This window comes from Bombus pascuorum, chromosome 2 (assembly GCF_905332965.1).
Source record: "Bombus pascuorum chromosome 2, iyBomPasc1.1, whole genome shotgun sequence".
NCBI classification, from domain to species: Eukaryota; Metazoa; Arthropoda; class Insecta; order Hymenoptera; family Apidae; genus Bombus; species Bombus pascuorum.
In genome coordinates this window covers 14,216,868-14,242,249 of record NC_083489.1, presented here as the reverse complement: position 1 = coordinate 14,242,249, position 25,382 = coordinate 14,216,868, and the positions used below count along the sequence as shown (strand labels likewise).

The following is a 25,382-nucleotide window of genomic DNA, read 5'->3' as shown; positions in this document are numbered from 1 at the left end:
TATTATAGATGATATATAAAATACTTGTACGCATTAATTGTTGGCGCGTAAACTTATAGAAATTCAAATCAGATGACGAAATTTCAGTATCAAAATAAAAAGAAACGATAAAGATGATTTTGAAATGTTAAAAAGGTACAATAAAGGGATATTTTGTACAATATTTCCTAACTTTTTACTAGTTTATTAGTTATTTGTTATGGATTATACATTACACATGTATGCGTATATATAGAGAAGGTGATATCAGTGCATACTGCGCATAACCGTATAGCTGTATGGTTTCGAGTAGTATATATTCAGTATCCATGGTTAGAATAACCCTATATGTAAGTATCTATCTAGGTATGTACATATAATCTATATGGATAAAATGTACGATCCGTAAAGGTAAGAGCGCTATCGTCGCGGTAGTGATTGCGATTAATTTACCAACTGTAATAGTAGCGTAAAGAAGCCGCGCGAAACAACGCAACACAGTTACGATATACGATTCGTTCGTATCCCAATGTAGTGTTGTGTTTTCAAATTCATTTCGTTCTAGAGATTACGCATGCAAGCATGTAAATAAACGATTATCGATAGCTTTCAGTTGACAAGCATCGTATTCGAAGAGGGAAAGGTAGAGAGAAGAAAGGGTAATAAAGGTAATAACCTTGATTCCAGATTTTCAATACATGATTAAGAAGAATTAAATTAATTCGGTTTACTATTGGATACAAACGAAACAAAATGTCTGAAAATATCGAGGAAATTATCGAAGAAGAAAATTCTGTTACAATGTTAGATGTACTTCGAGAAGAGAATCAGTTAGAAGAGGACGCGTATGCGGTTCTTGGTGCATCTGATGACAAAAATTGCACTTACAGCAAGGTTTTACTTTTACACAATCGCTAACCTTCTCTAGTAAACAAGTAACATTTAATTAAAGATGAATCATCTGATTTTTCAGGGTTATACACGGCAAGCTCTTTACGCATGTAAAACCTGTTGTCAGAAATCAGTACGTGCAGCAGTTTGCCTTGCTTGTAGTTTTCATTGTCACGAAGGTCATGAACTTATCGAATTATATACTAAAAGACATTTTAGATGTGACTGTGGTAATTCAAAGTTTGGAGGAAAAAAATGTAACCTGGATCCTGTATGTTGATTTCTCTGTTATTGTTACGTTTTGTGTTCTGTACTTTTTCCTCCTCTTGTTTCATGTCTTGTTCTACTTTTAGTCAAAGGATTCACTAAATTCTGAAAATCAATATAATCACAACTTTGATGGCCTTTATTGCATTTGTCAAAGACCATATCCAGATCCAGATGATACTGTTAACGATGAAATGTTACAATGTATAATCTGCGAAGACTGGTATCATTCGAAGGTAATATGTCCTTATATCAGTTGAAATATTTTTGGACTAATTCCAATTAATGACATCTAGCATTTAGAATGTGAAAAGGAAATGCCAGCAGATGGTGCATACGATGAAATGATTTGTGATGGCTGTATGAAAAAGAATGACTTCCTGTGGAATTATGCCAACAAATACACAGGTATACTGGAAAATTTTGTAATGTCTTAGCGATTGTTATATATATATATATATATTTATATAAACTTTTTATATATAATATATTTATATAAACTGTATTTATATATATATTTATATATAAATATATATATAAATATTTATATATAATATTTATATATAAATATATATATAAATACAGTTTATATAAATATATTAAAAATACAGTTTTGCATATACATGATTGTAGCTTTGACAGGAACAGAAGTCTCTTTCAGTGATAAAGAGGAGGAATTGATTAACGTTGAAAGTGAATCAAAAAGTTGTAGTATGCCAAGAAACAATTCTGCAAAACTAAGAGTATTACGGGGAAGTTGTTTTTGGACAGAAGGATGGAGAGCTGCTCTATGTACTTGTGAAACATGCAAAGAGGTAAAAGGTTTCTTTTCATGCAGCGTGAAATAAATCCTCGATTTTCTATATTCGTAAATTAAAAAATTTTTTACGATCGTAGCTCTACCGAGAGAAACAAATCGCGTTCCTCCTTGATCCAACAGACAGTGTACACGCGTACGAGGAAGCTGGTAAAATAAATAGTCGAGAATCACAATACGAGAAGGGTATGAAAGCTCTTGCCTCTTTAGGTCATGTCGAACAATTGACTGCTATCGAAGGTAATTACGGACTAAAGATTTATTCGAGTCGTTCTATAATTTTGTTTATTTTATATTCACGTTCGCTTGTATACATATGTTGGCAGAATACAATAATATGAAGGAACGATTGAAACAATATTTGCAAAAATTTGCTGAAAACAAGAAAGTCGTGCGAGAAGAAGATATAAAGGAATTTTTCTCGGAAATGGAATCGAAGAAGCGACCAAAAATAGTAATACCTACGTATTGTCGTTGAAATTCATTACTCGAATGCTATAAAAATTTGTCGTTTCTAACAAAACAGAAACAAAAAATCAATGTATTTCTATATTACTGCAAGTGATGTTATACTTTTATATATTTCGTTCATTTACAAAGCTTAGTCGCGTGATATTGAACTATCTCGCATCTGGTACAATTTTGAAGTTGTAAATGTAGCAGTGTTCCAATAAATTATAACTGTTTTTTTCGATATTAAAAGTGAAAGGGAAAGTGAAGGAGAAGAGAAAGAAAAGGACGAAAAGGAATAATGAAAAGTAAGAAGAGTATTTTGTTATTTTTGGAAACTCTCAACTTTTCTTTAACGCTATTTAACGAAATGTTTTCCTATGTATATAACGCAGCGTTTGCATCAGCAAGTAAAAAGAAATAGTTTGTGAAGTTCCAATATTTGTATGAAGTGCAAGCTGCGTCGGCAAACACCAAACATGGTGCAAAGTACAAACGCAATACGGTTATTATCGAAATTGAATAGTGGAATAAAAATATTATAATTGGTTGAAAGAAATTGTTTATGTGATGGATTAGAATAATAAACATAAATAAATGCGATGTAAAATGAAAAGAAAGAAAAGACTGAGCTGATGATTTTGTGTTCTGTGTTTTTCTTTTTCTTTTTTTACGAAGAAAAAATAAATTACTTTGGAGACGAATTACATCGCAACGTCGGCTTGAGCGGCAAATTACATATCAGGAACAGTCGATTCGTCGTTTAATCGCAGTGGTATTACCAAAATTGGTTCCGTAGAATTTGGTTTATTCGTATAAATAGACCAGGTTCTTTCAATGCAGTCGAAGATACCTATATTTGTATGATTATTTGAGTTTGTATCGATAGTTCTTCAATGATAATGATAGCCAAATTGGACGAAAAAAAGGAACGATAAAAATGGATAAGTTAGAAAACCTACCAGTTGCTATAGTTTTTACAGGGTCGTTTTTATCTTTTTCTTGATAAACTCTGTAGTCGTTATCCGTTTGGTCGCTTAGAATATTTATAACATCTTGGCGACACTTTGCTGGAGGATGGTTGCAAATAGCAGCCATTCTTTTGATGCTGCTATCAACGATGAGACCGTCGACTTCGGGTATTTTCAGTCGGAGATATCTAAAAAAAGGAAGGAGACGAGGAAAGATTCGAGACGTCAGACAGGAGAGGAAAAGTCATTGTTAAAAATATTGAAAAAATATACTTGTTACAGTGAACTGTATTCTCTCCAGGACTAACGGTCAAAATGCTCAATTGCGATTGAGTGCCGTTAATCTCGCAAGGACCGACCTCGGCATTATGAAACATTCTATCTCCTTCTTGCATTAGGAAGGTCATATTTACCGAAAAACCTTCTGCCGCGCCGAAACCTTCGTTTCTTAAAATTTCTTGAGCTTGCACATAATTCTCCGCAGTTAACAATGCCCGGGTTAAGAAGTATCTGGCTGTATGTTGTTATCCCATTTACGAAATACAGGAAGAGAGAGAGAGAGAGAGAATTGAAAGTAAATTGAAAAAAAATGGTACAGTAGGTATATTTAAAATGTACATTTGTATCCGAAATAATCGAGAAGAGAAACTGAAAGAAAACGCGATGCAGCGACTTAACGTACTCACGTGTTTTACCAGATCTCAAGGTAGCGGCACTAAGCGTATTGATGGTATAAACGAGACCATACTGATTATAACCCATCGTGTATCCTGGTAAAAAACCGGCGTAGCTCAAAGACGTAAAATTCTCTTGCTTGCATCCTGGTTCGATTACATGCGCGGAAACTAAATACCAATGGTTTAACGTTTCGCTAAGCGCATCCTCGTTATGTCCCAAAATCTCCTGTTTTTCGGAATCAACGTGACAAAAGCACATGTAAGATAGTTACTATTACGTTCATCTAGAAGTGACTATTAGAGTCAGAACCGGAGCAGAAACAACTATTTTTCTGAGTTTCGCTCGTCGTTTGGCTTACCTGTCCAGGCTGATTGCACATGATGGTCGAACAACCAACCGGTAACGCATTTCCTTGTCCTTCATTTGCCACATTTGGCACGATATCATCTAAATGCATGAGAAACAACTGGAAAGGAAGAAATCGTTCAACATCTTTACTAGATTGAAGAAGGATTTTTCAAGGGAAAAGATATCTTGAAGGAGGTAATATTTGTTTACACGAGAGTAGAAAGAAAATATGCGCACGATGTATATTCGTGAGGGAAGGAGGTGCGCGCGCACGTGTTTACACATGTTGGCTGAAAATGCGCTAAGGTTGTCAAAGGATCGAAATGCATAATATATAAGCGTACCTTGTGAAAGGGAACGTTCGCACCGTCGGCCGTTCCTTGAATTTCCTTAACATATCCGGGAAATTGCTGTTCGACGCAGGCAAGAGTCTCGTCGTAAATTTTTCTACCCGCTTCCGTTTCGTAAAGTGGCAAATAGGTTTCATTGAGTGGTCGATACGCGTCGACGAACTTTTGAATTAGATCGGCAAACGTACGACCCTGTATAAAAAGAAGTTTTCATCGCAAATGCCTGATGATACCAATTTTGAGATTGAGCGAAATCGTATCATTCGTCGTAGTCTATGATAAGCTGATTCCAACCGGTTTAGCATTTAGAGATTTCTTTTTCTCCTTCGCTGTCTAGTCTTTCACCACTCACACCCTCGGCCCACCCACCTCGCAGCATACATTATTTTACCAAATCGAAGACAGCGTTCGAGACGGTGACAGCGGTTATTAAAAAGAAAATTTGAGAATGTGGCGTTTTTCGCGTTTGGTGCATGGCGCGACGCGATGTGAGAACGCGTTACTCTAAAATCTACACATATATTATTTTCTTAAAAGAGTAAACGCCACAGATTGCAATAATATTGCGTAACCATTGTTACGCAACATATTCAATAGGCTGGAGACACAGGTGTGAGAATGATTTAAGACCGTTTGCGGTTTATTTGGATGGACGTAAAAATGAAAGAATAAAACAATGGAATGTAAATACGATAAACAGTAATTTTTATAGTATGATCAAACATATACCCAATCATGTAAATACCGAGTAAAAGATAAAAGGGGAAAACCTGTATCGTCAAACGAGTCTCTGAAATGAGACATAATTAACGAACAACGACTATATAGATTCGCGTTCTACACTTTCTATACGGTCGCTGTAATTCTAATTAATATAATAGCAACCGTATTAGCGTTATCTTCGATTCATAAAACTTATGGAAGAAAATTAGTACGATACGTTGGGTATTATCAAATATACACGTATATACGTACTTCGATATTTTATTCAGAATCAGATCCGATTAATAACCCAAGTCAACGATATTTACTTATAATCAGTGATTTTCCGTCTGCTTTTTTGAATATAATCGAATGTTGCGGCATTCGTCTTATGTAACTAATAATTCCGTTTCTTGAGCAGTTTTTTTTTATTTCCTCTTGTACTATATTCTCGTAAAAATGTAAATTCCGCGAATACGTTACACGTGTGACGATGAGATACAATCTAATACAATATAACAACGATAGAAGAAAAAGAATGAATTCTTACGATATCAAAGCCGACGTCGTAATGAGTTCCTCTGGTGTAAATGATAGGAATCGCTTGCCTCCTTCCGATGTCCTTCGTCTTGCTAGTTATCTCTTGATCGGGCATTGTCGTTTCTGGACAACGAAATGATTGCAACGTCACGACTAAAATTTCAACGCTATTTCGTTACATATTCGCAAGGTCGCGTTATCTCTTTTAACCCGTTGCGGTTCGCAATATTTTCCTATTTCCTTTCCAATCGGTTCGCGCTAATTTCCTCGCTCACCGTCGTCGACTTGTCGAGTTTCAGTATGTTATAATAACATATTTATATATGCATGGGCGTGCTTATTATACAGCTAATAATAACGAGTCACAATCTTCGGCTTAGGACCGCAAAGGGTAAATAATTGCCCCCTTGTTTCTCTCGCGTCTCACTTACGTCTACGACTACGGATTTTTCAATCGACTTTGTTCGAAAACTCGCGTTCCTTCGATTTTTTCCAGTCCACCTTCACTCTTTCTCTCTTACTCCTTTACTCTTTTACACTTTTACCCTCTTCTTACTTTTATACCAATATTTGTTAATTTGTTCTTTAACGCGCGAATATCTATCTTTTCGAACGTATAATGCGTCCTCGTTTGATTATCGGATATGTAACCAACCAAAGTATGTATACCGTGCCACATGCTATATCGAGCACGAATAATTCATTTTCCTTCGCGTGGTAGTCACGATTCTCGTTTGCTCTGTCGTTAGAATTTCTCCCTTTTTTTCCTTTTCTTTTGTCGACTGGTACACGATACACGAAACGCGATAAAGAATAAAACGGGGTAATTGGAACGAGGTAGATGTAAAAAAAAAAAAAACGTAGGGTCAGCGATCGTAAAATGAAAAATTGGACGATTTCGAGAATCCAAGATGATAGAAAATGGATGAAAAAGAAAAGCAATCGGACACTTACTACTTGCCACGCGATTACACCTACTTCTTAATAGTGCTCGTTCAGTTTACTCTGCACCAGTATTATGTAGATACAATTACTGTTCTTTCTCGTATTGTCACTTTACTTCTTCTAGACTTACCCTTGAGAAAACTCGCAGAGATTCAAGTGAAATATACCGAATAGAATATGAAACGGCGGAGGTCGCGTCGTCGTTTTGACGGTGATGATCGTCGCGCACGACTGACGATTTGCGATCGGCTTCGCTCCGCTACGAAGACTCCAAGTCTAATCTACCTTTTATCGGCTTACATCGATTAGCGGAGTCGTACGGTATGGATAGTTGAGTTACCTCCAGGGGGAAAGAATTCCTCGACGTTTAAAGAATACATTGTACGTTATACTACCGCGTTGCCACAGCCACCGGCAATCGTTAATGCTATTACTTTTCATCTTGTCTTTTTCATCCGATCTTTTCACCACGCGATGATATCGAACGAGAGGAAAGTACGCCTCTTTATTGTGCACGACAATGGTACCGATTGCGATATGAGAAAAAGTCTCTGTTTTTGATTATCTGTTTTTTTTTCATTTAATAACATACTTTCGATCCTCATTTCAATTCGAATTAATCCACAGCAAAATTCTCTCTCTTCCTCTTTTTCAAATTTCGTAAAAGCAGAAAATAGTAAGGGAAGAACAAGAAACAGGGATTTCTTTATTTTAGTGGATAACAAGTAAATTATAATATAATATGATATAATATAATATAATTACTGTATATTGCTGTTACCAAGATATGCTATGCCATTAATGCCTGCAATTTCGTATGCTATCGCATTCGAGGAACGATGCTTATTAGATTTACGTAGACGTACGTTGGATTAGTCGAGATCTCTTATCAGAAGCAGAAAATCCCTTACCACATTTCACGAAAAAAAAAAAAAAGGAAAGAGAAGTAGGACAGACAGATTGCAAGAGGAATTGAGAAACGAAAGCGATCTGGTTCTCGCGAGAAGACGATGAGAAGAAGAACGAGGGGGAAAGGGGAAAACATGATACAGTATGGATATCTGTGACATAAAATCTAATCGTAAAACACAATCCAATATAATTATTCGGTAAGGCATAGTTGCAAAAGAATCTCATAAGCATTGCAGCTGACAGTCAGCCGCTATTCTGGCTTCCAAATACGGCTATATTTCATGCCTATAGATGGACGAGAACCAGAGCTCGAAGCTCTTTTACGGTTTCTTCTAAAATCTCATCACTGGCGATTTCCTTCTCTTTTATCAAATTTATATCGCTTATTACACACACGCAAAACCTAAACAGAAAAGTAACATGTGCGTTCTCGACGATTTTATTAAATCTATTCGATTATCTTTTCTGATTAAAACTTACAAAATTCGTGATATTCCACGTAATTATTATTGTACTTTAACTGTAAATGACGTATTCGATAGAACAATGAATCAAATTCATACAGCACGAGCGATCAGCAATGAGCAATGAATAAAGTAACGAGTACATATATCTTTGTTTTTCCCTTATTGGCATTGGAGACTTATTACCCCGTTTCACATAAGAAGATACTCCCCCATGAAGAATGGAAATTAGACGTTATTTTCTAGTAATTTATTAGTATACATGTTTAATATAACATAATGTATGTATATCTAAATATATACACGCGCGAGAGTATAGGTCTGTAAATGTGTGTGTGTATGCGTGTGTAGATGGATTTATGTGAAGTGTTTGTATAATGTTTCTATATATTTATGTATATCTGTACATTTTTGGAAAATCGTGCGCGACGTTTAACATACCTAGTAAAATACGTACATCGAAAAATGTACACAACAACATCTTTTCCACATTTGGTCACTTTGAAAACAAACTATATCCAGTTACAAATTCTCTCCACTTTATTCTTTTTTTTTTTCATTGCATATTCTTTACTTCCGTTTGTTGTCGTACTCATTTTCTCGTCATTCATAAGATTATACATAATTTTATTCGTACAAGAGATTACATGGAGGAAAAATAATAATTTTCTTCTTCTTAACAAGAAAAGCAAATGTTGTTTGTATTTTTATAACAATAACTTACTCCCCACAGACAAAGATTAAAATAGAAACTTATAATTAGTGAACTGTTATAATGCGATACGAATCAAAGATATTTCTCCTCTCAAATTTCTAAAATAGAAGAACCAGACACAAAGAGATGATAAATTAAACAGCTGGTTATCGGCAGAAGGGATGCTGGGAGGTAGAGAAGGGGAATTATTGGAGAAGGAGAAACAAAGAGATGGAGAAAAACCTTCGCTTCGTAACAAAGACGCTTTCCTGACCCGAGTTTAAACAACACTTTTAAGCAATAGTTACATACATACATACATACATACATACATACATACATACATATATGCATACGTACATACATACGTACATGCGTACATACATACATACATACGTACACACATACATACATACATACATACATTCATATATACATACAGAGAGACATATATACATATGTGTGTGTGTTCGTCTGTCCGTACAGTGTATTACCCACTTTGCGGTAGAAAATAATAACGCCTAAAAATTTCCTCCACTTGGATTTAATATAAAAGAAAGCAATCGTTAAATATCGAATAAAAAGAAATTCGGTTCTACGAGAATGAGTTACATAGCCGGTGCTGTCGTGCCCGCGTCTTTTGTCTAAGAAATATGCGTTTAGGTTTGATGACGCACTATTATTCCGATATCAGAATGGCAGCATTGATTCTGAAATGGTGCGTATATTCAGTGAAAACTCAGTCTTGTAGAAACAGTTAGTCTCTTGAATTTCAGTGAGTAACAATAGTCACCGATACAAAATTGCTCTGCCGCAAACACTAGGCATTATTAACTTTTTTCTCGTAGGAACGAAATGACTGATTTCCCGAGAACTTTTAATTTCCCAGTTGACATTTACGATACTCAACACGCTACTGCTCTGCTGTGTTTAGCTGCTCGTTGAGCAGCTATTCGTTGACTTCGTCTTAAAGTACGCGGAGGTGATTCTGCGTCAGTTTCCTCTTCCGAATCGGAATTATCGAGTGATGTCTTCCCTGCATATCGCCAACTAACAATTGCACCATCCCACTGAAACAGAATGTTTTCTTTCGATCGTACTCCTCATTCTCATCCATACATCTCACTGCTTATTAGTATTTATATTTAGATGTACATAATAATATCTACATATAAAACTGAAATATGTATAATATATAATACATACAGATGTTGAAACAATTTCTTGATGAAATGGATGCCAACTAACGTCACGCACGCATCCTTTGTGTCCTACCAAACTACTAACTATCCTACCCGTCAAAACATCGTAAACTGAAAAGAATTAATAATCGTTGATAAACTTTAATGCAAAATTCGCGTGATCGTTCGAATTCTGATACAAGCACAGTGCAAACTTACTTATTACTCGACCTGCAGCGCATCCGGTGTAGATATACCTTTGGCCCGTAATAGACGAAGGTGAGAAATGACAACGTATTAAAGTTTGAAGAACGGAGTGACCACGATAGGTCATAATGCTGGTATCACCTTCCAACATATTTCTCGCTTTATGCACTGTAACGGAAACGTAAAAAACTTTGCATAATACTGCGACATACTGGGCGATAATCGGTAGAGTTATTCTTTACTAACGTCGTTTTGGTACTCGTTGCCATCGATAATCCCAGTTTTGATTTGCAACAGCTTTACGTGTATTTTGTTCTCCGTTATGATCGGAAAATGCACGTACGTCCCACAACTTGATTGTTTGATCTTTACTATTGGTAATCAAATAACGGCCATCACCACGTGGATCGATATACGTTATCCCATCCATATGACCAGCTAGTACTCCAACGGGATGTGGATCAGTTTCGTTCAAAGTTCTTCTGTCCCAAACCTAATAAATCAAAAAGAAAATATATCATAATGTACGGGATATATTATATTACAACGTGTGTCGTATATGTATAATTGCTTTCATAAAATGGTGATAAACACCTTGCAGAGGCCATCATCACCAGCGCTGTATAGGATTTGAGAAGTATTGTCCGCAAAAGCAACAGTATTTACATCGTTGTCATGACCTTCGATCTAGAAAAACAGGAAAAAGAAAAAAGAAAAATTTGTAAGCAATAAATGGTGGAACACTAACTTGTGATAATAATATACAGACACATACTCTGAAAGCGCGTTGATGACACTCTCTATCATAAACGTAAAGATAACCATCGTTTGCTCCACCTAAAATCTCTCGACCGTCGCTAGAAAATACAAGCGAAAATACGCAAAATCGTCGATCCTCTGGGCACAACGATAAGGATTCTTGGGCACTCGAATCTCCGTAAACGGGACAGAGATATACTGGAATAAAGAAAGTAAGAGACAAGGAATGATAAGAAAAACTTAACCGATTTGTATTGTTTCAACAGCATACTATATACTTATAATACTTACAACATTCCGACCAACTGGAATAAACGATATAATTCCCATCGGGACTGAACGCTGTGTCTAGGATACTCCAACCTACGTCACGTGCAGGAATGGTTTTGAATTGTACAAAATCTCCATCGTGTGTTCGGTAAAGACGTAAAAATTTGTCTGTTAAAACATAGAACGTTAGATTCGATAATGTGAAAAATTTAAACGATTTACGGAGGGAGGATTTGCTCCGAATAGAAAGACAATTTCAATGTATGTAACTTGCCTTGACTGGCAGTTAAGAAAAATCTTCCATCTTTGGAGTAAGAACCACAAAATGCTTTGGTATTATATTTAGCAACCTGATGCATCTTATTTGGTAAAAAATTGCTACTTATTCTGCATCGTTCACCTGTACTAAAACTAGGACCTAGGGCTCTTCTTTGAATCATCGATGTGACAGAGAGGTTACGCTTATCAATATTATCTATAAATCCACATGCTTGCTTTGTAGCAAGACTTATTTCACTTTTCTAAAAACAAAAAAGAAAACGACAACGAGGAGAAGATAGAATCTGAAACAACAACTGAAAGTAACGGCTGGTAAGCCGCATATTTCTAAATAACGAACATCTAGCCTGGATGTATTTGGCAAAGACGTAATTCTTGGAGGTTGTGAATTTGCGGCGTATTCCTCATCCGAGTCATCATGATCCGAAGATATGATATGTAATTGACCGCTGCAACATTCCAGAACGGAAATCCGTTAATAATCTCGATTGTTGGGAGCTGAACTGCTTGCTCGAGAAAAGACTAAAGGGACGGTGAACGAGAAGGTTAGGTTATCCAAAGAGACAAGACAGATGAAAATAGTCGATTATCTTGAGAAAACAGAGACAGATAGGGTAAAAAGGGGTACGATTTTCTCATAGAAAGCGAATGTTTCGCTTTTACAAAAGCGAATTATCGTAGCGCGGATCTATCGAGATATATAATAATAACAAATTAGAGGAAGAGGTTAGAATTCCTCCTGCTCTCGTTTGTTCATTTTCTCTCTCTATCCTTCTGTCATTTTTTCAACTTCTCTTTTCTGTGGAACCTCTATGCCTTTCCTGTCTCTTTCTATCAACGGTCATACGTATACCACACGTTCATAGGAAAGATCCACAATGATACTAAACCTTTCGCCTATGAGATAACATTGAACCAACCTGCGTATTAGATATTGCAAGACAGCAGCAAGTCCTGGATCATGTTCAATATCCATATTCCGTGAATTAATGCCTCCCATGCAGCGTGTAAACGAATCTTATTTACGGTCTAAAAGCAAACAAGGAAAACGTCCAAGGGTTGATGGCGTTAGTGCAGTGACTATGACAGTTGAAACAGACGATGACAGGAACGGAGAGAGCGCGTGAGAACTTGGAGTGAAGAGGGGAGAGGAGAACGGATCGTGATATCTTGTTCTTCAACGGTTGCAACACATGGAAAAAGAAAAAGTTGTTATTCGAAAAGTAATAGATTGCAATTATGATTGCCAGACGACAATAACACATACACATATATGTGTATTGTGTTCGTGTAGAGTATGTGTAGATCGAATTCATCGAGCGAACGAGGCTGAAAAGGAAAAAGGTTAAAAAATTAAAGGGGGAGGAGGACGAAGGCGCGCTTGGAACGTATTTAAACGTTGTTTTGCGAACATTGAAATTTCGACATTAGGCATCAATTAATTTGGAACATTTTCAAGCACGTTCACAAACATTACAAGTAAAAAACTCTATATCCGATTCAGATATCCTACGTATCGAACATCAGTCAAATAAAAAGAAGGAATTTTATAACGAGTTCCAGTGATTTCCGAATTTTGCGAACGTATCTTTTCGGAGTAGCGAACCATTTCTAACTATTGGGTTTTTAGGACGAATACGATAGGATAAACATTACAGATAAATGTCATAACGATACTAGAAAATGAAAAGGATCAGAAAATTTATTACGCTTACTAGATCTGTCACTAGTTGAGTTTAAAAAGTTGAGCGAGGACTGATCGGAAAGCGCTTAAATTGCGCTGATCGAAGATAAGTCACTGAACTTTCCTGTTCAGGTAAATTCAACTTGATTTCTATGCGCATCAAAACATTCATGGTGCATAGCCATTGGCTAAATACAGAATAGACCTGACATCCAATGCTTCTTCATGTTCCATGTTTTGACTTGAGGATCAGTTAACAACCTAACTATTACCCCCTTGCTATTATCGTGTCACACGAGATATTATTGATTCCGGTATAGATCCCTGAACGATAACAGAATGTGTGTCGCGATATTCCCTAAGATTGAATCGAATGTGATTCCAATGTTGATCGTATTTCAGAATGCGAGACACAAAATCCCAAATAATATCATGTTCATTCTATACTTGATCTAGTTAGATACAGTTAATGGAATGGATTACGAGCACTCATACATATACTATGCATACGAGATCCCACGATGCCGCGTGAAATAACGCGTGATCGCGGATGTATGGTAACTTTAGTATGTAGCGTCACTATCGTTCGCTAATATACTTCATTTTCCTGTATTCTGCTTTACCCTCTCAGTATGAACACTTTGCCAATAATGGACACAATGTGTTGCGCGGGCGAAAGGGAGTACAGGAGAGTGAAGTACACTGAACGAACGATAGTGGCGTTATATACTAAAGCCGCAATATGGCCGCGATCCATATTGATATAAATATCAATGATATCAATGATTGGTAATGCCGACCGAGTAACTGGAAGCTCGGTAGATAAAAACGGGCAAATTTCAGTAAAATATGTACTTTATCTACGTATTTTAACAAGGTGAAAACGACGCGGTTTTCGCATAGATGAAAAGAAAATGTAACAGATGTTACATATATCTTTAACAACATGGTATACCGAAAACTTGCAAATGTAATATATATTTTTTTCTAATAACACGTATAAAACACAGATTTAAACGGTTGGATCGATAACAAAATCTGTAACGTATAATATACATACACGCATACGTATGTATAGAGAAGTTAGTCATATTAATACATTATATGCATATACATATACGTATAATACACAAGAAGGAACTAGAACTATTTTCACTTTTTCTTAATCGTTCCCTGTTTTCCGTCGCGCCCTCTGATCTCTTGCCATTTCACACTTACAAATTGTAATCTGTAGTTAATACGTAATCCATAAACCGTAAGTTGCGACATATGGTAACCCCTACCGACCAGTCAATTTCCCCTACCTTCGGAGCAAGCTATGACATCCCCTAACCCCGGTCTCCGGTCCGGTGTCCCGTGACCCACAGCTACCTGCAGTCTGCAGCTACCAAACCTATAATTTCCAGGCAGAGGCTTACACCCTGGCCAGAGCCGGAACCAAGCTGGAGCCGAGGTCGTGGGCAAAGCCATAGCTCAGCCGGGATCGGAGGGCGCGCATGCGTCTTTTTATTATTTTCTTGCGACTTTCTCGTTCTCCTATTGAATGCCGACAACGTTAATTCGCACGTCGCGACGACGATGACGACAACGACGACGACAACGAAGACAACGACGACGTCGACGATGACGACAACGACAACGACGATGACGACAACGACAAAGACGATGACAACAATAACGATGAAGAAGACGATGAAAACAAGAAGAAGAAAGAGATTGAAAACGTACACGGTATCAACGTTATCGGCTATCGTGCGAATATCACCTTACATCGTTATTGCTACTAGCAAAAATAGAAGACAAAAACAAAGATGGGAACGAAGACGAGAACAGGGTTAGAATTAGGGACAAGGACAAGATCAGCAGCAGCAACAGTTAAAACAAGAAACGACGACTACTACGTGGTCGGTGGTCACGACGAAAAGAAAACAAAGAAACAGAATCAAAACAAAACCAAAATGAATAAGACGAAGAAAGGAAGAAATAAAGAAATTTGGGTAAAAGAGAATAATCTTAGTGGGACGGTTGTCGAGATGTGCAATATCGGAAGCGAAGCGCAGGAAGAATAGTTTAGAGAAATGCGAAGGATCCGATTATCGGTAGCAGTGTTGAAATTTATATCTGTGTCGGTGGTGATGCAGCCACGCGTCAATCGTGGCCGACTGTTCCTTTGGATTGCTCGCGCGAGGATCGCGCGGCGCGCGCGTGCTCCGAGCCACCGCGCATCGCGCATTACCCTTCTTTCAGTTTCTTCATGCTTATAGTGCTTCTATACGCGGTACGCGATTCCCGTTGTCGTCGGCAACAGGTGAGCCATTCCAAACCTTCAGCTACCTTGTGCTCTTTTTCCTCGTTTTTCACCAATCATTTTCGCGCTGTTTCTTTTCTTCTTATTTTCTCTCTCTCTCTCTCTTCTCCTTTCTCCCCCAAAGTCTCACTCCCCCTCTCATCTTCTTACCATCTCGTTCGATTTCTTTTTCTTTCTACTTTGTCCGATTTTGTTCTCGCCGTTCCAAGATCTGCTGTTTTATCGAAGCTAACCAACGATTCTATTAACACGGTGTTATTTAACTAACGATATGACGTATTACCGCTATTTTTGAATAATTGACCGAACAATAGACGAATTACACTCTAATCGATCGCGAGTTTCCCCGCGAATTTGTGCCAGAGGAATCGTGTTTCAGTTGGCCACAGTCGCTCGAATGGTCTAGATGGAATCGCCGACTAATCCGCTACTTTAATTAACTACCATTGTTGGTTGTCGACAAACGTTCAAGCTGCCCTTTTTGACATTTGACAACCACTTTTCCGACCATCTGTTCGGTATTGTCGTTCGAAACCGACACGATCATAGATTTTCAATTACAGATCAAATCATAGATTTTCAATCATTTCGCGCTCAAACGAATCTCGACGTTTCGCTTCGTTTCTTTCCGTTACCCGTTATTCGAGAAAAACGACATACTCGTACGTGAAACGCGCTATTCTCTTCCCATCCTGATCCTGAAATCGATTCCAATTCTTTACAATTCTTTGCTCGGTGCGAATGTGATAAATTTTGCGTGACAGCATCTTGCTTTCTCTTACCGTCCATGACCGAAACAAACTTTGTCTCTGTCTTGTCTTTGGCGAATCGATAATACATGTGTGTGTATGGTTGTTAGTCAATCTTTAAACTTGCTGCGAATTTTTCCGAAACTGATTAAATATCGAATTAAAATTCAGGAAAAATCATCGAGTCCTCGAATTTGTTTTTATTTTCCATTTATTATACACGGCAAATGGCAATCAGCAATAGCGACATATTACCAATTATATTTATCGAAGCAAGAAATAGAAAATAGAACGAATTGATGAGAATAAATGGAAAGGTGGGAAGTCGATTCCTCTCCTCTTGACAGCTGTGCCTAATTCGAATGTCTGTTAGCCTGTTCGGATTATGTTTATTCCTGATTGCGCGATCATTCGTAACGTAACGAATCTGACTGATGCGATCCAATTCGATTTATCTTTCGAGTTATACTCGTTGATTGTGCAATATGTATAGAGGATTGCCTACGAAGGTACAAGGTGGTAAATCGATAAGGAGTTGCGTAAGGAGAAACGAGAGGAGCCGCGAGACGAATTTACGAGAGAAAGAAAAAGACTGTGAATGGGCAGATTAGTAAAAATGTTGCTCTTGGAATACCAGTTGATGTATATCGATCGTTGCACACGCAGAATAATCGATTAAATCACCGCCATTATTGTCATCGTCGTCGTTGTCGTCGATATTGACTCGCGATAGCGAGTAAAAATGTATCGATCTAAGAATACGTTTGTGCTTGATAGTCCAGCAGGTGTACCCGTGGGAGAAGCAAGTGACTGGAAGAGGATAATTGAAAGTTGAGAAATTTGGCCGGAGCGAAGCGATTAAACAAGGTGATTCGATGAACATTGAAGATTAACGCGAAAGTCGTTATGTTTGCCAAGTCAAAAAGCAGTGGCTCGACACCGAGCGTAATACTTCCGAATCCCCTTCAAAATTTATACGAAGTCGGTAAACAATCGGCTACCGCGGGCCCCGAAAACGCTTGGCGCATATACGACGGATACACGAAAACCGATCGAAAGGTAATACAGTTTTTCAACGACCAGCATCCATCTTCTTCCCCTCCCTCACTCTTTTCCCCTCGTCGTTGCCCGTTTACTTGCTTCTTTTTCTTTCGTTTTAGGAAGTGTCGATATTTTTCTTTGACAAAAGATCGGTTGACAAGCTGCACAAACCGAAACGAAAGGAGACCGTGACGGAAATTTTACGGAATGGAGCACGACAAATGGAACGATTCTCTCATCCAAAGATATTACAAGTAAGAGATCTCTGCCTCTGTTTTCATTGGATACACGCTTTTTTTCACAAATGCACGAAAAATCATCGTCGCTCCTCAATATCTATCCGTTTAGGCGTTCAAGGTGGAGGAATGCGCGGATAGTTTGGCATTCGCGACGGAACCAGTGTTGGCTAGTCTTGCCAACGTTTTAGCCTATCAGGAGCAACAAGCGAATAACGTTGGTCAATCGTCGAGTAACGTAACGAAACAAACTTCCTCGGTCGCTGGTCATCGTGCAACGTACGCGAAAGAATACGAGTTGCTCGACATAGAAATCAAATATGGGTTGTTGCAGGTGAGGAACGCGACTCGGGCTCAATCTAATTTATACTCATGTCATGTACTATATAATAATAATAATAGCCTTCTTTTTCTCCTCTTTTTCTTTCTCCTCTTTCTTTCATTCAGATCACGGAGGCTCTGCTTTTTCTTCACGGAACCTGCAAAGTTCTTCATAGGAACGTTTGTCCTGCCAGTATTATAATAACCAAAAGAGGTACTTGGAAATTGTCAGGGCTCGAATTTATCGGTGAGTCTGATCGCACGATCTCGTTCGACGCGCAATTTTCGAGATACGATCTTTCGCGATTCGTTCGCTTTTTCTTGTCGTAGAAAAAGTTAACGAAGTACCGATGATACCATTGCAACCTTGGACTAACCGCATGCCAAAAATGACGCAGCCGAATCTCGATTACATAGGTAAGAATGTAAGAATATTCCGATCTTTCTTCCATCTGCTTTTTTCTTTTTTCTTTTTCTTTGCGTTCGTAACGCGTTTACACGCTACAGCTCCGGAAGTGCAGCAAAAGAAAGTGGGAGGCTTCTACAGCGATATGTACAGCTTTGGTATGACGATATGTGCGATTTTCAACCAAGGACGCCCGTTGATTCAAGGAAATCATAGTTGTTCCGAGTACCTGAAACAGCTGGAAAACGTAAGCAACTCTTTTTACGTAGTACAGTGTTCTCGTATTATCTCGTAGCTATCAGTGCGCGTGTCTTTCATTCTTTTCTGATATATTTAACTATTTATTTCCTTGTTCGCCGTTTCCTTTTCCATTACCACAGCTGAAAGAACAAGTTGAGGTTATACTACCTCTAGTTCCTCTTCCGCTACGAGAAGCTGTTTCCCGACTGTTACACGTAGATCCAGAAAAGAGGCCGACCATTCAAGTTTTATCCATGATTAAATATTTTCAGTACGTAAATACGTTTCTTTCGAACGAACATTCCACGTCCTTTGTATTTATATTGTAATTATTCTACGCAAAATCATCTTCCACTTTGCTTTCATTTTGCAGAGACCCACCGGTATATGCGCTTCAGTTTCTTGACGTTAGCAAAATGAAAGACGTATTGCAGAAAGAGCATTTTTATACGACTACTTTGAAAGGAATATTGCCTTATATACCAAGGGTAATTCGAATAGTATACATATAAAATAGATTCACGTATAACGGAATACAATATAGTCTAACGATATAACGTAACGTGGTGTAATAAATGATATTTGACATGAAACACCATATGAAAACAATATATTTGAATCAACAGAAACTTTGGTATCAACATATCTGGACGTATTTACAAACTGAGTTGGAAAGTCAAGAAGTGCAATCGGCTGTACTACAACCGGTACTTTACATCGTACAGAATAGTACACAAGAGGAGTACGATCAAATTGTATTTCCATCGTTACGGTAAATATTATATAAAAATATCTCCGTCTCGGTTTTTCTCTTTTCATTCGCGAATTTATTTATTATTAATTGGCGAATGGAATCGTCGCGCAGGTCGCTTTTTTCGAATCGGAAATCGATTCAGGGTACGGTAACGCTGTTGGAAAATTTGCATTTGATATTAATGAAAACATCTCGAGAATATATAGAAGGTGAAGTACTTCCAATGTTATACACATCTTTCGAGAATTCAACTACTCAAGTACAGGTATGTGTACACAAGCGTATGTCAAATAAGAAAGAAAGCGAATAGAAGAAACAAAAATGGAAGAAAGGAGAGGTAAAAGAAGTAATGCGTATTAAATGGTTCGTAGACCGCAGCATTCGTAGCTGTATCGAACGTGACCGACTACATAGACGATGAGTCCGTTCGAAATATCGTACTGCCGAAACTCCTTCAAGCGTTTGAAAAAAATTTAATAGATTCCCGAGTACTTATGAACGTGATCCCCTGCATTTTAAATCGGTTGGAGAAGCAGAAAATCATCGATTGCATCTTACCGTTGTTGTTCAATGTAAAGCTTCAAGAACCGGAGATAATCGTTCGGGTTGTACGTAAGTACACACGGTACATAAGTAAGTTCGCATCCTTCTTCCCCGATTTAAGCTCTTGGAATAGTGGTTGTTTCGAATAAAAATCGCGTCCATGCTTTATACCTGTGTACATATAGATAACGTGTAACCAAATCAGCGTTGATCCACAGCCATATACATGAATATGTAACGTAATAAAGACAACGACTATTCTGAAACTTTTAAACGGGGTTGTATGCGTATACGATGCACTTGCATACCCACGATCGTCCTCGTTGTTGTTGTTGTTGTTGATTGATGCATACTCGATACTGAGACCAAGGTTACGATTCGACTCCGACAGAGATTTACAGATTGATGTTAACCGACAAAAAGTACGGACTTTCGGTCAGCTGGATGGCTACTCGAGCGATGCCTTCTTTGCTACCTCATACTATCAACCCGGCACTGACTCTTGACCAATTTGAATTACTTCTCAAGGTGTTACAAGATATGCTGAATCACATCGAAAGGTGATGAAACGTTTGTTACAGATAATATAGATTTTACGTATAACTTGCGAAATTTCTACAAAGCATCGATAATCGCTGTTACACATTTTTTCGTTTGTTCTTTCGTTTTTGTTTCGTCGTTTCCTTTGCTTTTTTGTCCTTCCGAACAGGAATCAAAGGAATCAGTTAACCCTGGACAATCTGTCGTTGTCGAGCCCGGAACGATATCGAAGTTTACGGCATCAACATAGTACGGATAATATGTACGTCGCGCCTTTCAACATACCAAACTTACGGATCGAGCAACGTAAAACTTCTTCGGCCGAAGACATGGCTCGGAAAAACAGCACAAGTAAGAATGGCACGAAAGAAGCAAATCACGTTCGAAATGAGTGTATAGGTGGAATCGCAAGTCGCGTGACTTTATAATAAATCTCGCTGTTTCGTAGATTCGATGTCGTCGACGGTTTCGGCGGAAAACATGGCGAGGAAGAACTCGATGATAAGTAAGTGATTTTTCACGTACGCGTAATGATACTTTCTACTACTTCCTTTATAGACGAACGTTGTTCTTTAATAATTTTAACATTGTTCGAATCAGCCATGTTCAGATGGTTCTCGTCCTCGAACAACGACAACAGTAATTTCTTGAAAGTGGCGAATACCTTTACGAGCAGGCGGTTATCGGACAACACTCTGATGACACCGAAAATCCGGGTAGCACCGTCTTGCGAAAGTTCTCCAGGTGTTACACCCGGCGATGGATTACCAATCCGGCGCCATTCGAGTACCGGCCCTCAAGATCGACGAGGATCTAATATAAATTTATCGCCTCCCTTGGTATCGTACCTTTATCATCCTATCGTTTACCCTGTTATCCTTTTTTCTTTCGGTTCGTTGTTTCAACTAGGAAAAGATAAGAGGAAATACATAAAACGTAATAAACCAACAAATAAATTGACCGTTTATCATAAAAAGTAAGAAGAACTAGCTTTTGTAGAGAAGCAACGGGGCAGAGAAAGAAAAAAGAAAGGAAAAGCAACGAAAGAACTAGCTTTTGTAGAGAAGCAACGGGGCAGAGAAAGAAAAAAGAAAGGAAAAGCAACGAAAGAAAAAGAAAGAAAGAGAAAAAAGAGGGAAAAGAGAGAAAGAAAGGAGGGTTTCAGTAAGGGAGTAGTAAAGATGTGATTCTCTCGATAGGGTGGAGGAATGCCGATTACCAGTAGCAGTGTGCCATACTTGGTTAGTTCAAGCATGAACAGTATACGAGGTTCGAGGCGTCCGTCCGTTTCTTCGACGTCTTCTCAGCAAGGGACCGGACTTCTACAGCAGGTTGGCTCCAGCATGGTAAGACAACAACCCCCCATCTGCCTCAACCTCAATGGACTACCACCACCACCACCACCACAACCACAACCACCAACACTTTCTCCATTACTCCAGCTACCGGGACAGCCTTTCCACTGACCCTTCGTTACAGCTGCAGCGTAAGAATATTCACTAGCTTATCCGAAGACGTCGCCGATGCTCTCTTTTCTTTTCTTTAGTAATATGCGACTCGTAGATCGATAATGTCTATCGTTCTTGTACGCTGTGTCTTCTTTTTTTTTTCAAAAGAGAAACGAAAAGTAGAGAAAAAAAGAAAGAAAAAGGAACACCATCTCTGTGATTACGACGTAAAGTGAACATCGTTCACGGTATTTACGTATATTCACGTAGTGGCGCATTTTGCAATTTGGATAGTTTGTCGAGCAAAAACATATACATATCTTTTTCTTACAGCAAACGGACAATTCCTGCTTATCCTACTTTTCTCCCATGTTCTCTCTCTTTCTTTCTCTCTGTCTCTTTTTCTTTCATTACTTTTTTCACTAGTTCGCTCGCTCGCTCGCTCGCTCGTCCAGTTTTATTCCTTCCTACCTTTCTCTGATTGCCTGCTCTGATCTACTACTCATAGTCTATCGAATCTTTTATTGTTCGCGATCTTCCGATTTCCTTCGATTTACGTATATATGTATGTACAAGCACCAATGCTTCGCAGCTACTTGTATCGCGTGCATATATCATGTATATATCGTGGATGATTTTTCGGAAATCGACGAAGCAAAGTAACATATTGTATCATTTTTCGATGGCACAACGAACATCGGTAATTATACGCTTGTCTTTTGTTTCGTTGCAGTACCAATTCTTCAACAAACAGTTCGACGCTTGAACCGTGACCTTCGTAGGATACCGCGTACCCATTGTCATAACGAACAATTGGTTACTAGTTACTAATTGCTAGTTACTGATGGTTACCGTCCGCGCGACACGACGCGACGCAGTCAAGGTAAACAGCAGCAAATAAGAATAATTTGATAGGGATCTCGTTGAAGTTGGAGAAATGGCTTTTGGTTGATCGATCTCGTTACATCATCCTATGTATGTACCTAGTCGTATCGTACGTACGTCGAATAACTTTTACTCTTGAGATGGATATACTTGGACCTAAAATCTATCGGTCATCCGTAGAAACGTAGTAGCACGAGTAAGGACTTTGATTTCTTGCAGAAAATATCGATTTATTCGAGACCTTCTAAAGTGGCCTAATCCCATAAGTAAAACATAGTTGTCAATTTGTCTGTGTAATCGTTTAAGACATTCTGAAAAAACACGAACGAATGTGTTTAATACGTGGCCTATCGTTGCACGTAGAGTCGGTGCAGTTGAAAGTAACGCGAGCTTCCGACCAAGTGGCGAAAGTAAATGCGTTTTAAAAGGCGCTCCAAAAGAGAAAAGCATTTTTCCATGCATGTTCCCGCAAGTACAATCAAATTTAATTACGTAACACGATGCGTGAGTCATCTCGACTATTCCAAGTCAATTATAGGTAATACTATCAATTTCTTCATGTTATGCATCCGCTTTTTCTCTAAATTTCACTTCTTGTAAATGTAACGTTGAAAGCGAAAATTTAACTGCTTTCACTACCTGGAAAATAATAACAGGTTATCTCGTTGTACATCGTTTCGAGAAAAGTAACTTCATTTATTCTCTTATTACTAGTAAGCAAACTTATCGTTATTTGCATTCGCTTATGGCGGAGGAAAAACGTACGCAAACAACGTAACAAACGTCGATGAAAAATAGGAACACGTTGTATAGGATATAAATTGTGTGTTGCAATCTGATAAAAGCGATTGAGAGTTGGAAAATTTAGTTTGTGTAAAAGTGTCGTGCAAAAATGTCAGATGTTGCAACTAGGTGTATTTCGATGCACATGTATACATATCAAACATGCATAGTTGTACGCGTGATAGCTTAAATATCTCCACTTTGGCGACGTTTCCTCTCCTCGATCGCGTTGGAAGTTTGTTTGTTGAATTCTCGATAAAAAGTATATTGTTATAGCATATTTTGGAACGTATGCAGGTGTGTGCGTGTGTAGTGTACGAGACGATATGCGTAGAATCGTGAAAATGTAAGAGAATGGAAAAACGGAGAAGAGGATAAATATGTTAACGTTAACGTAAGAGTTAAACGTAAGAGTACTTAGGAACGTAATAGCAGGCAAATCGCAGGAGACTGGCTGCTTTTCTGGATAATGACGCGGCACTAGAAAACAAAGTGTCCTTAAGATTCGCGCTAAGAACTAGTTTTCGTTCGCTAGATCACGATCTGCGTGATCAGAAACGAATAGTATCGTTGAGATAGAACTGCGTGGACAATCTTGGGCAATTTTCGGCAATCTTGGACAATCTTGGTCAATCTTGGACAATCGTTGACAATCATCATCGAGATCGAGAACTCGCGAAAAAGTTGACGCCACTTTTAAACCGAATTCCATTGAATTTTATTGGCCGGAATGATGTTTGCGTCCCTGCGAATCATCTCTTAATAATTAATTGGCGGAATTGTAATTGTGGAAAACATTTGTTCGTGTAATATCGCTTCGGCCATCATCGGTTTATCGGCGAAAAAACGAGTCTCACGATCTCACGTATTCCAAGTATCGCGACTGTATCGTACAAACAGAAAATGACAATCATATTCGATTGCGGAGCTACGCCGAATATTGAAATTTTCCAATTCTAGAACGTAAATTTCTTTGACCTGTCGTGTGTAAGTAAGTAAGTACCTGTCGTCGATCGATAATGTCGACCGTATTATTCTTCCCATCGAATGTTTTCCTTCGTCCACTTTGTCGTGTTGTTTGTCGCTTCTTCCATTTTTCACCTATATTCCCTTCTCTTTATTTCTTCCATCCTTCTTCCTAAAGTCTATTCTATTCCACTTTGACCGTTCCGATTTTACGCGGTGAACGGCTGTGAACCGTTTAAAAGTTGAAACGATCATACACCCCTTTTCGATGCAGACGAAAGCGTGACAATACCGTGGGGTGACTGTGAGACTGAGGAACTGTCGCGAGTGTATTGCTACTTATTGTTAGATACGATACGATACGATATACCAGTAACGGTTGAGAAGAAACGGGATCTCGTGGTAGGCATGTATCGAAGATCGACTGCATCGAAATCTAACGCGAGCAATTCGCCGTTTACGATCAATTACGATGTTCCCATTGTCATTATTGTTATCATTGTATTCTGTAATTTTCTATGTGTAAATGCGAATACACGCAACGAGTAACGTGCTCAATAGATTTCCTATCGAGATTAGGTGTCGAATGCGATCGATCATTCTCCGTGATATCTTTCGCAACCGACTTCCTTTCTCGACTAACTTTAGTCCGTTCTTCGATCGTCCGTTCTCGTTATTAAATATGTATATTTCGTGTATCTCTTTCGAAGGATGTACCATAATAAAAACGATGCTACTTGATTTAATGTATCTTCCACCTTGTTTATATCGTTC

General features: G+C 38.3%; 5 protein-coding genes and 1 long non-coding RNA gene across 13 annotated transcripts in view; 3 read left to right on the top strand and 3 right to left on the bottom strand.

Annotated features, from left to right (window-relative positions):
* LOC132916678 (triple functional domain protein) overlaps positions 1 to 25,349 on the top strand; it is a 51,909-nt gene extending 26,560 nt beyond the window's left edge. Inside the window, exon 29 of one of the 2 annotated variants that reach the window (XR_009660165.1) lies at positions 24,982 to 25,349. The gene's annotated coding sequence lies outside the window, so the exon portion shown is untranslated. Of the gene's footprint in view, positions 1 to 24,957 lie in introns of both variants that reach the window. The other variant, XR_009660164.1, reaches the window with a different exon arrangement.
* Positions 267 to 3,074, top strand: LOC132916687 (putative E3 ubiquitin-protein ligase UBR7). 3 transcript variants are annotated; one of them, XM_060976906.1, is made up of 8 exons: positions 267 to 390; positions 667 to 873; positions 953 to 1,141; positions 1,224 to 1,373; positions 1,434 to 1,545; positions 1,771 to 1,952; positions 2,035 to 2,194; positions 2,281 to 3,074. In XM_060976906.1, exons 2-8 carry the CDS (start codon positions 733 to 735, stop codon positions 2,430 to 2,432), a joined length of 1,086 nt encoding a protein of 361 aa, XP_060832889.1. In that variant the 5' UTR covers positions 267 to 390; positions 667 to 732; the 3' UTR covers positions 2,433 to 3,074. The 3 variants fall into 3 exon arrangements, with proteins under 3 accessions (XP_060832889.1, XP_060832890.1, XP_060832888.1); XM_060976907.1 differs by lacking the exon at positions 267 to 390 and adding an exon at positions 400 to 479; XM_060976905.1 differs by lacking the exon at positions 267 to 390 and adding an exon at positions 412 to 563.
* Positions 2,223 to 7,227, bottom strand: LOC132916686 (beta-alanyl-dopamine/carcinine hydrolase). The gene is made up of 8 exons (XM_060976904.1): positions 7,069 to 7,227; positions 6,004 to 6,116; positions 4,746 to 4,943; positions 4,412 to 4,519; positions 4,062 to 4,278; positions 3,649 to 3,889; positions 3,367 to 3,563; positions 2,223 to 3,257 (listed from the first exon to the last, which is right to left on the bottom strand). The coding sequence occupies exons 2-8, from the start codon at positions 6,106 to 6,108 to the stop codon at positions 3,139 to 3,141; spliced, it is 1,185 nt and encodes a 394-aa protein (XP_060832887.1). The 5' UTR covers positions 6,109 to 6,116; positions 7,069 to 7,227; the 3' UTR covers positions 2,223 to 3,138.
* Positions 8,550 to 13,203, bottom strand: LOC132916684 (DDB1- and CUL4-associated factor 11). Its single transcript, XM_060976899.1, has 10 exons — positions 12,625 to 13,203; positions 12,045 to 12,153; positions 11,700 to 11,946; positions 11,447 to 11,593; positions 11,172 to 11,353; positions 10,991 to 11,083; positions 10,643 to 10,889; positions 10,409 to 10,564; positions 10,215 to 10,321; positions 8,550 to 10,078 (listed from the first exon to the last, which is right to left on the bottom strand). The coding sequence occupies exons 1-10, from the start codon at positions 12,702 to 12,704 to the stop codon at positions 9,914 to 9,916; spliced, it is 1,533 nt and encodes a 510-aa protein (XP_060832882.1). The 5' UTR covers positions 12,705 to 13,203; the 3' UTR covers positions 8,550 to 9,913.
* LOC132916679 (SCY1-like protein 2) lies at positions 13,503 to 25,349 on the top strand. Of its 5 annotated transcripts, none has more exons than XM_060976887.1 (18): positions 13,503 to 13,520; positions 17,223 to 17,504; positions 17,606 to 17,740; positions 17,835 to 18,056; positions 18,170 to 18,290; positions 18,374 to 18,460; positions 18,551 to 18,696; positions 18,830 to 18,960; positions 19,063 to 19,177; positions 19,316 to 19,461; positions 19,555 to 19,708; positions 19,815 to 20,055; positions 20,378 to 20,546; positions 20,696 to 20,877; positions 20,975 to 21,031; positions 21,127 to 21,365; positions 21,726 to 22,012; positions 22,708 to 25,349. In XM_060976887.1, exons 2-17 carry the CDS (start codon positions 17,352 to 17,354, stop codon positions 21,990 to 21,992), a joined length of 2,565 nt encoding a protein of 854 aa, XP_060832870.1. In that variant the 5' UTR covers positions 13,503 to 13,520; positions 17,223 to 17,351; the 3' UTR covers positions 21,993 to 22,012; positions 22,708 to 25,349. The 5 variants fall into 5 exon arrangements, with proteins under 5 accessions (XP_060832870.1, XP_060832868.1, XP_060832867.1 ...); XM_060976885.1 differs by lacking the exon at positions 13,503 to 13,520 and adding an exon at positions 14,729 to 15,696; XM_060976884.1 differs by lacking the exon at positions 13,503 to 13,520 and adding an exon at positions 14,729 to 15,696 and having other exon boundaries at positions 16,939 to 17,504.
* On the bottom strand, positions 21,078 to 21,870 carry LOC132916689 (uncharacterized). Its single transcript, XR_009660166.1, has 2 exons — positions 21,746 to 21,870; positions 21,078 to 21,431 (listed from the first exon to the last, which is right to left on the bottom strand). It is a non-coding gene; the product is annotated as an uncharacterized LOC132916689 (long non-coding RNA).
* Positions 25,350 to 25,382: the final 33 nt, after the last annotated feature.

Bases quoted from the DNA above. Each gene is read 5' to 3' on its own strand.
- LOC132916687 (XM_060976906.1), top strand. From the start codon at position 733: ATGTCTGAAAATATCGAGGAAATTATCGAAGAAGAAAATTCTGTTACA. The intron at 1,142-1,223 runs GTATGTTGATTT...TTCTACTTTTAG, and splicing joins AAAAATGTAACCTGGATCCT to TCAAAGGATTCACTAAATTC. The intron at 1,374-1,433 runs GTAATATGTCCT...AATGACATCTAG, and splicing joins AAGACTGGTATCATTCGAAG to CATTTAGAATGTGAAAAGGA.
- LOC132916686 (XM_060976904.1), bottom strand. From the start codon at position 6,108: ATGCCCGATCAAGAGATAACTAGCAAGACGAAGGACATCGGAAGGAGG. The intron at 3,564-3,648 runs GTATATTTTTTC...TCCTTTTTTTAG, and splicing joins AATACAGTTCACTGTAACAA to ATATCTCCGACTGAAAATAC. The intron at 3,258-3,366 runs GTAGGTTTTCTA...ATACAAATATAG, and splicing joins TGTAAAAACTATAGCAACTG to GTATCTTCGACTGCATTGAA.
- LOC132916684 (XM_060976899.1), bottom strand. From the start codon at position 12,704: ATGGGAGGCATTAATTCACGGAATATGGATATTGAACATGATCCAGGA. The intron at 11,594-11,699 runs GCAAGTTACATA...ATGTTTTAACAG, and splicing joins TTTCTTAACTGCCAGTCAAG to ACAAATTTTTACGTCTTTAC. The intron at 11,084-11,171 runs GTATGTGTCTGT...CTGTTTTTCTAG, and splicing joins GTCATCAACGCGCTTTCAGA to ATCGAAGGTCATGACAACGA.
- LOC132916679 (XM_060976887.1), top strand. From the start codon at position 17,352: ATGTTTGCCAAGTCAAAAAGCAGTGGCTCGACACCGAGCGTAATACTT. The intron at 17,741-17,834 runs GTAAGAGATCTC...CTATCCGTTTAG, and splicing joins CTCATCCAAAGATATTACAA to GCGTTCAAGGTGGAGGAATG. The intron at 20,056-20,377 runs GTAAGTACACAC...CGACTCCGACAG, and splicing joins GATAATCGTTCGGGTTGTAC to AGATTTACAGATTGATGTTA.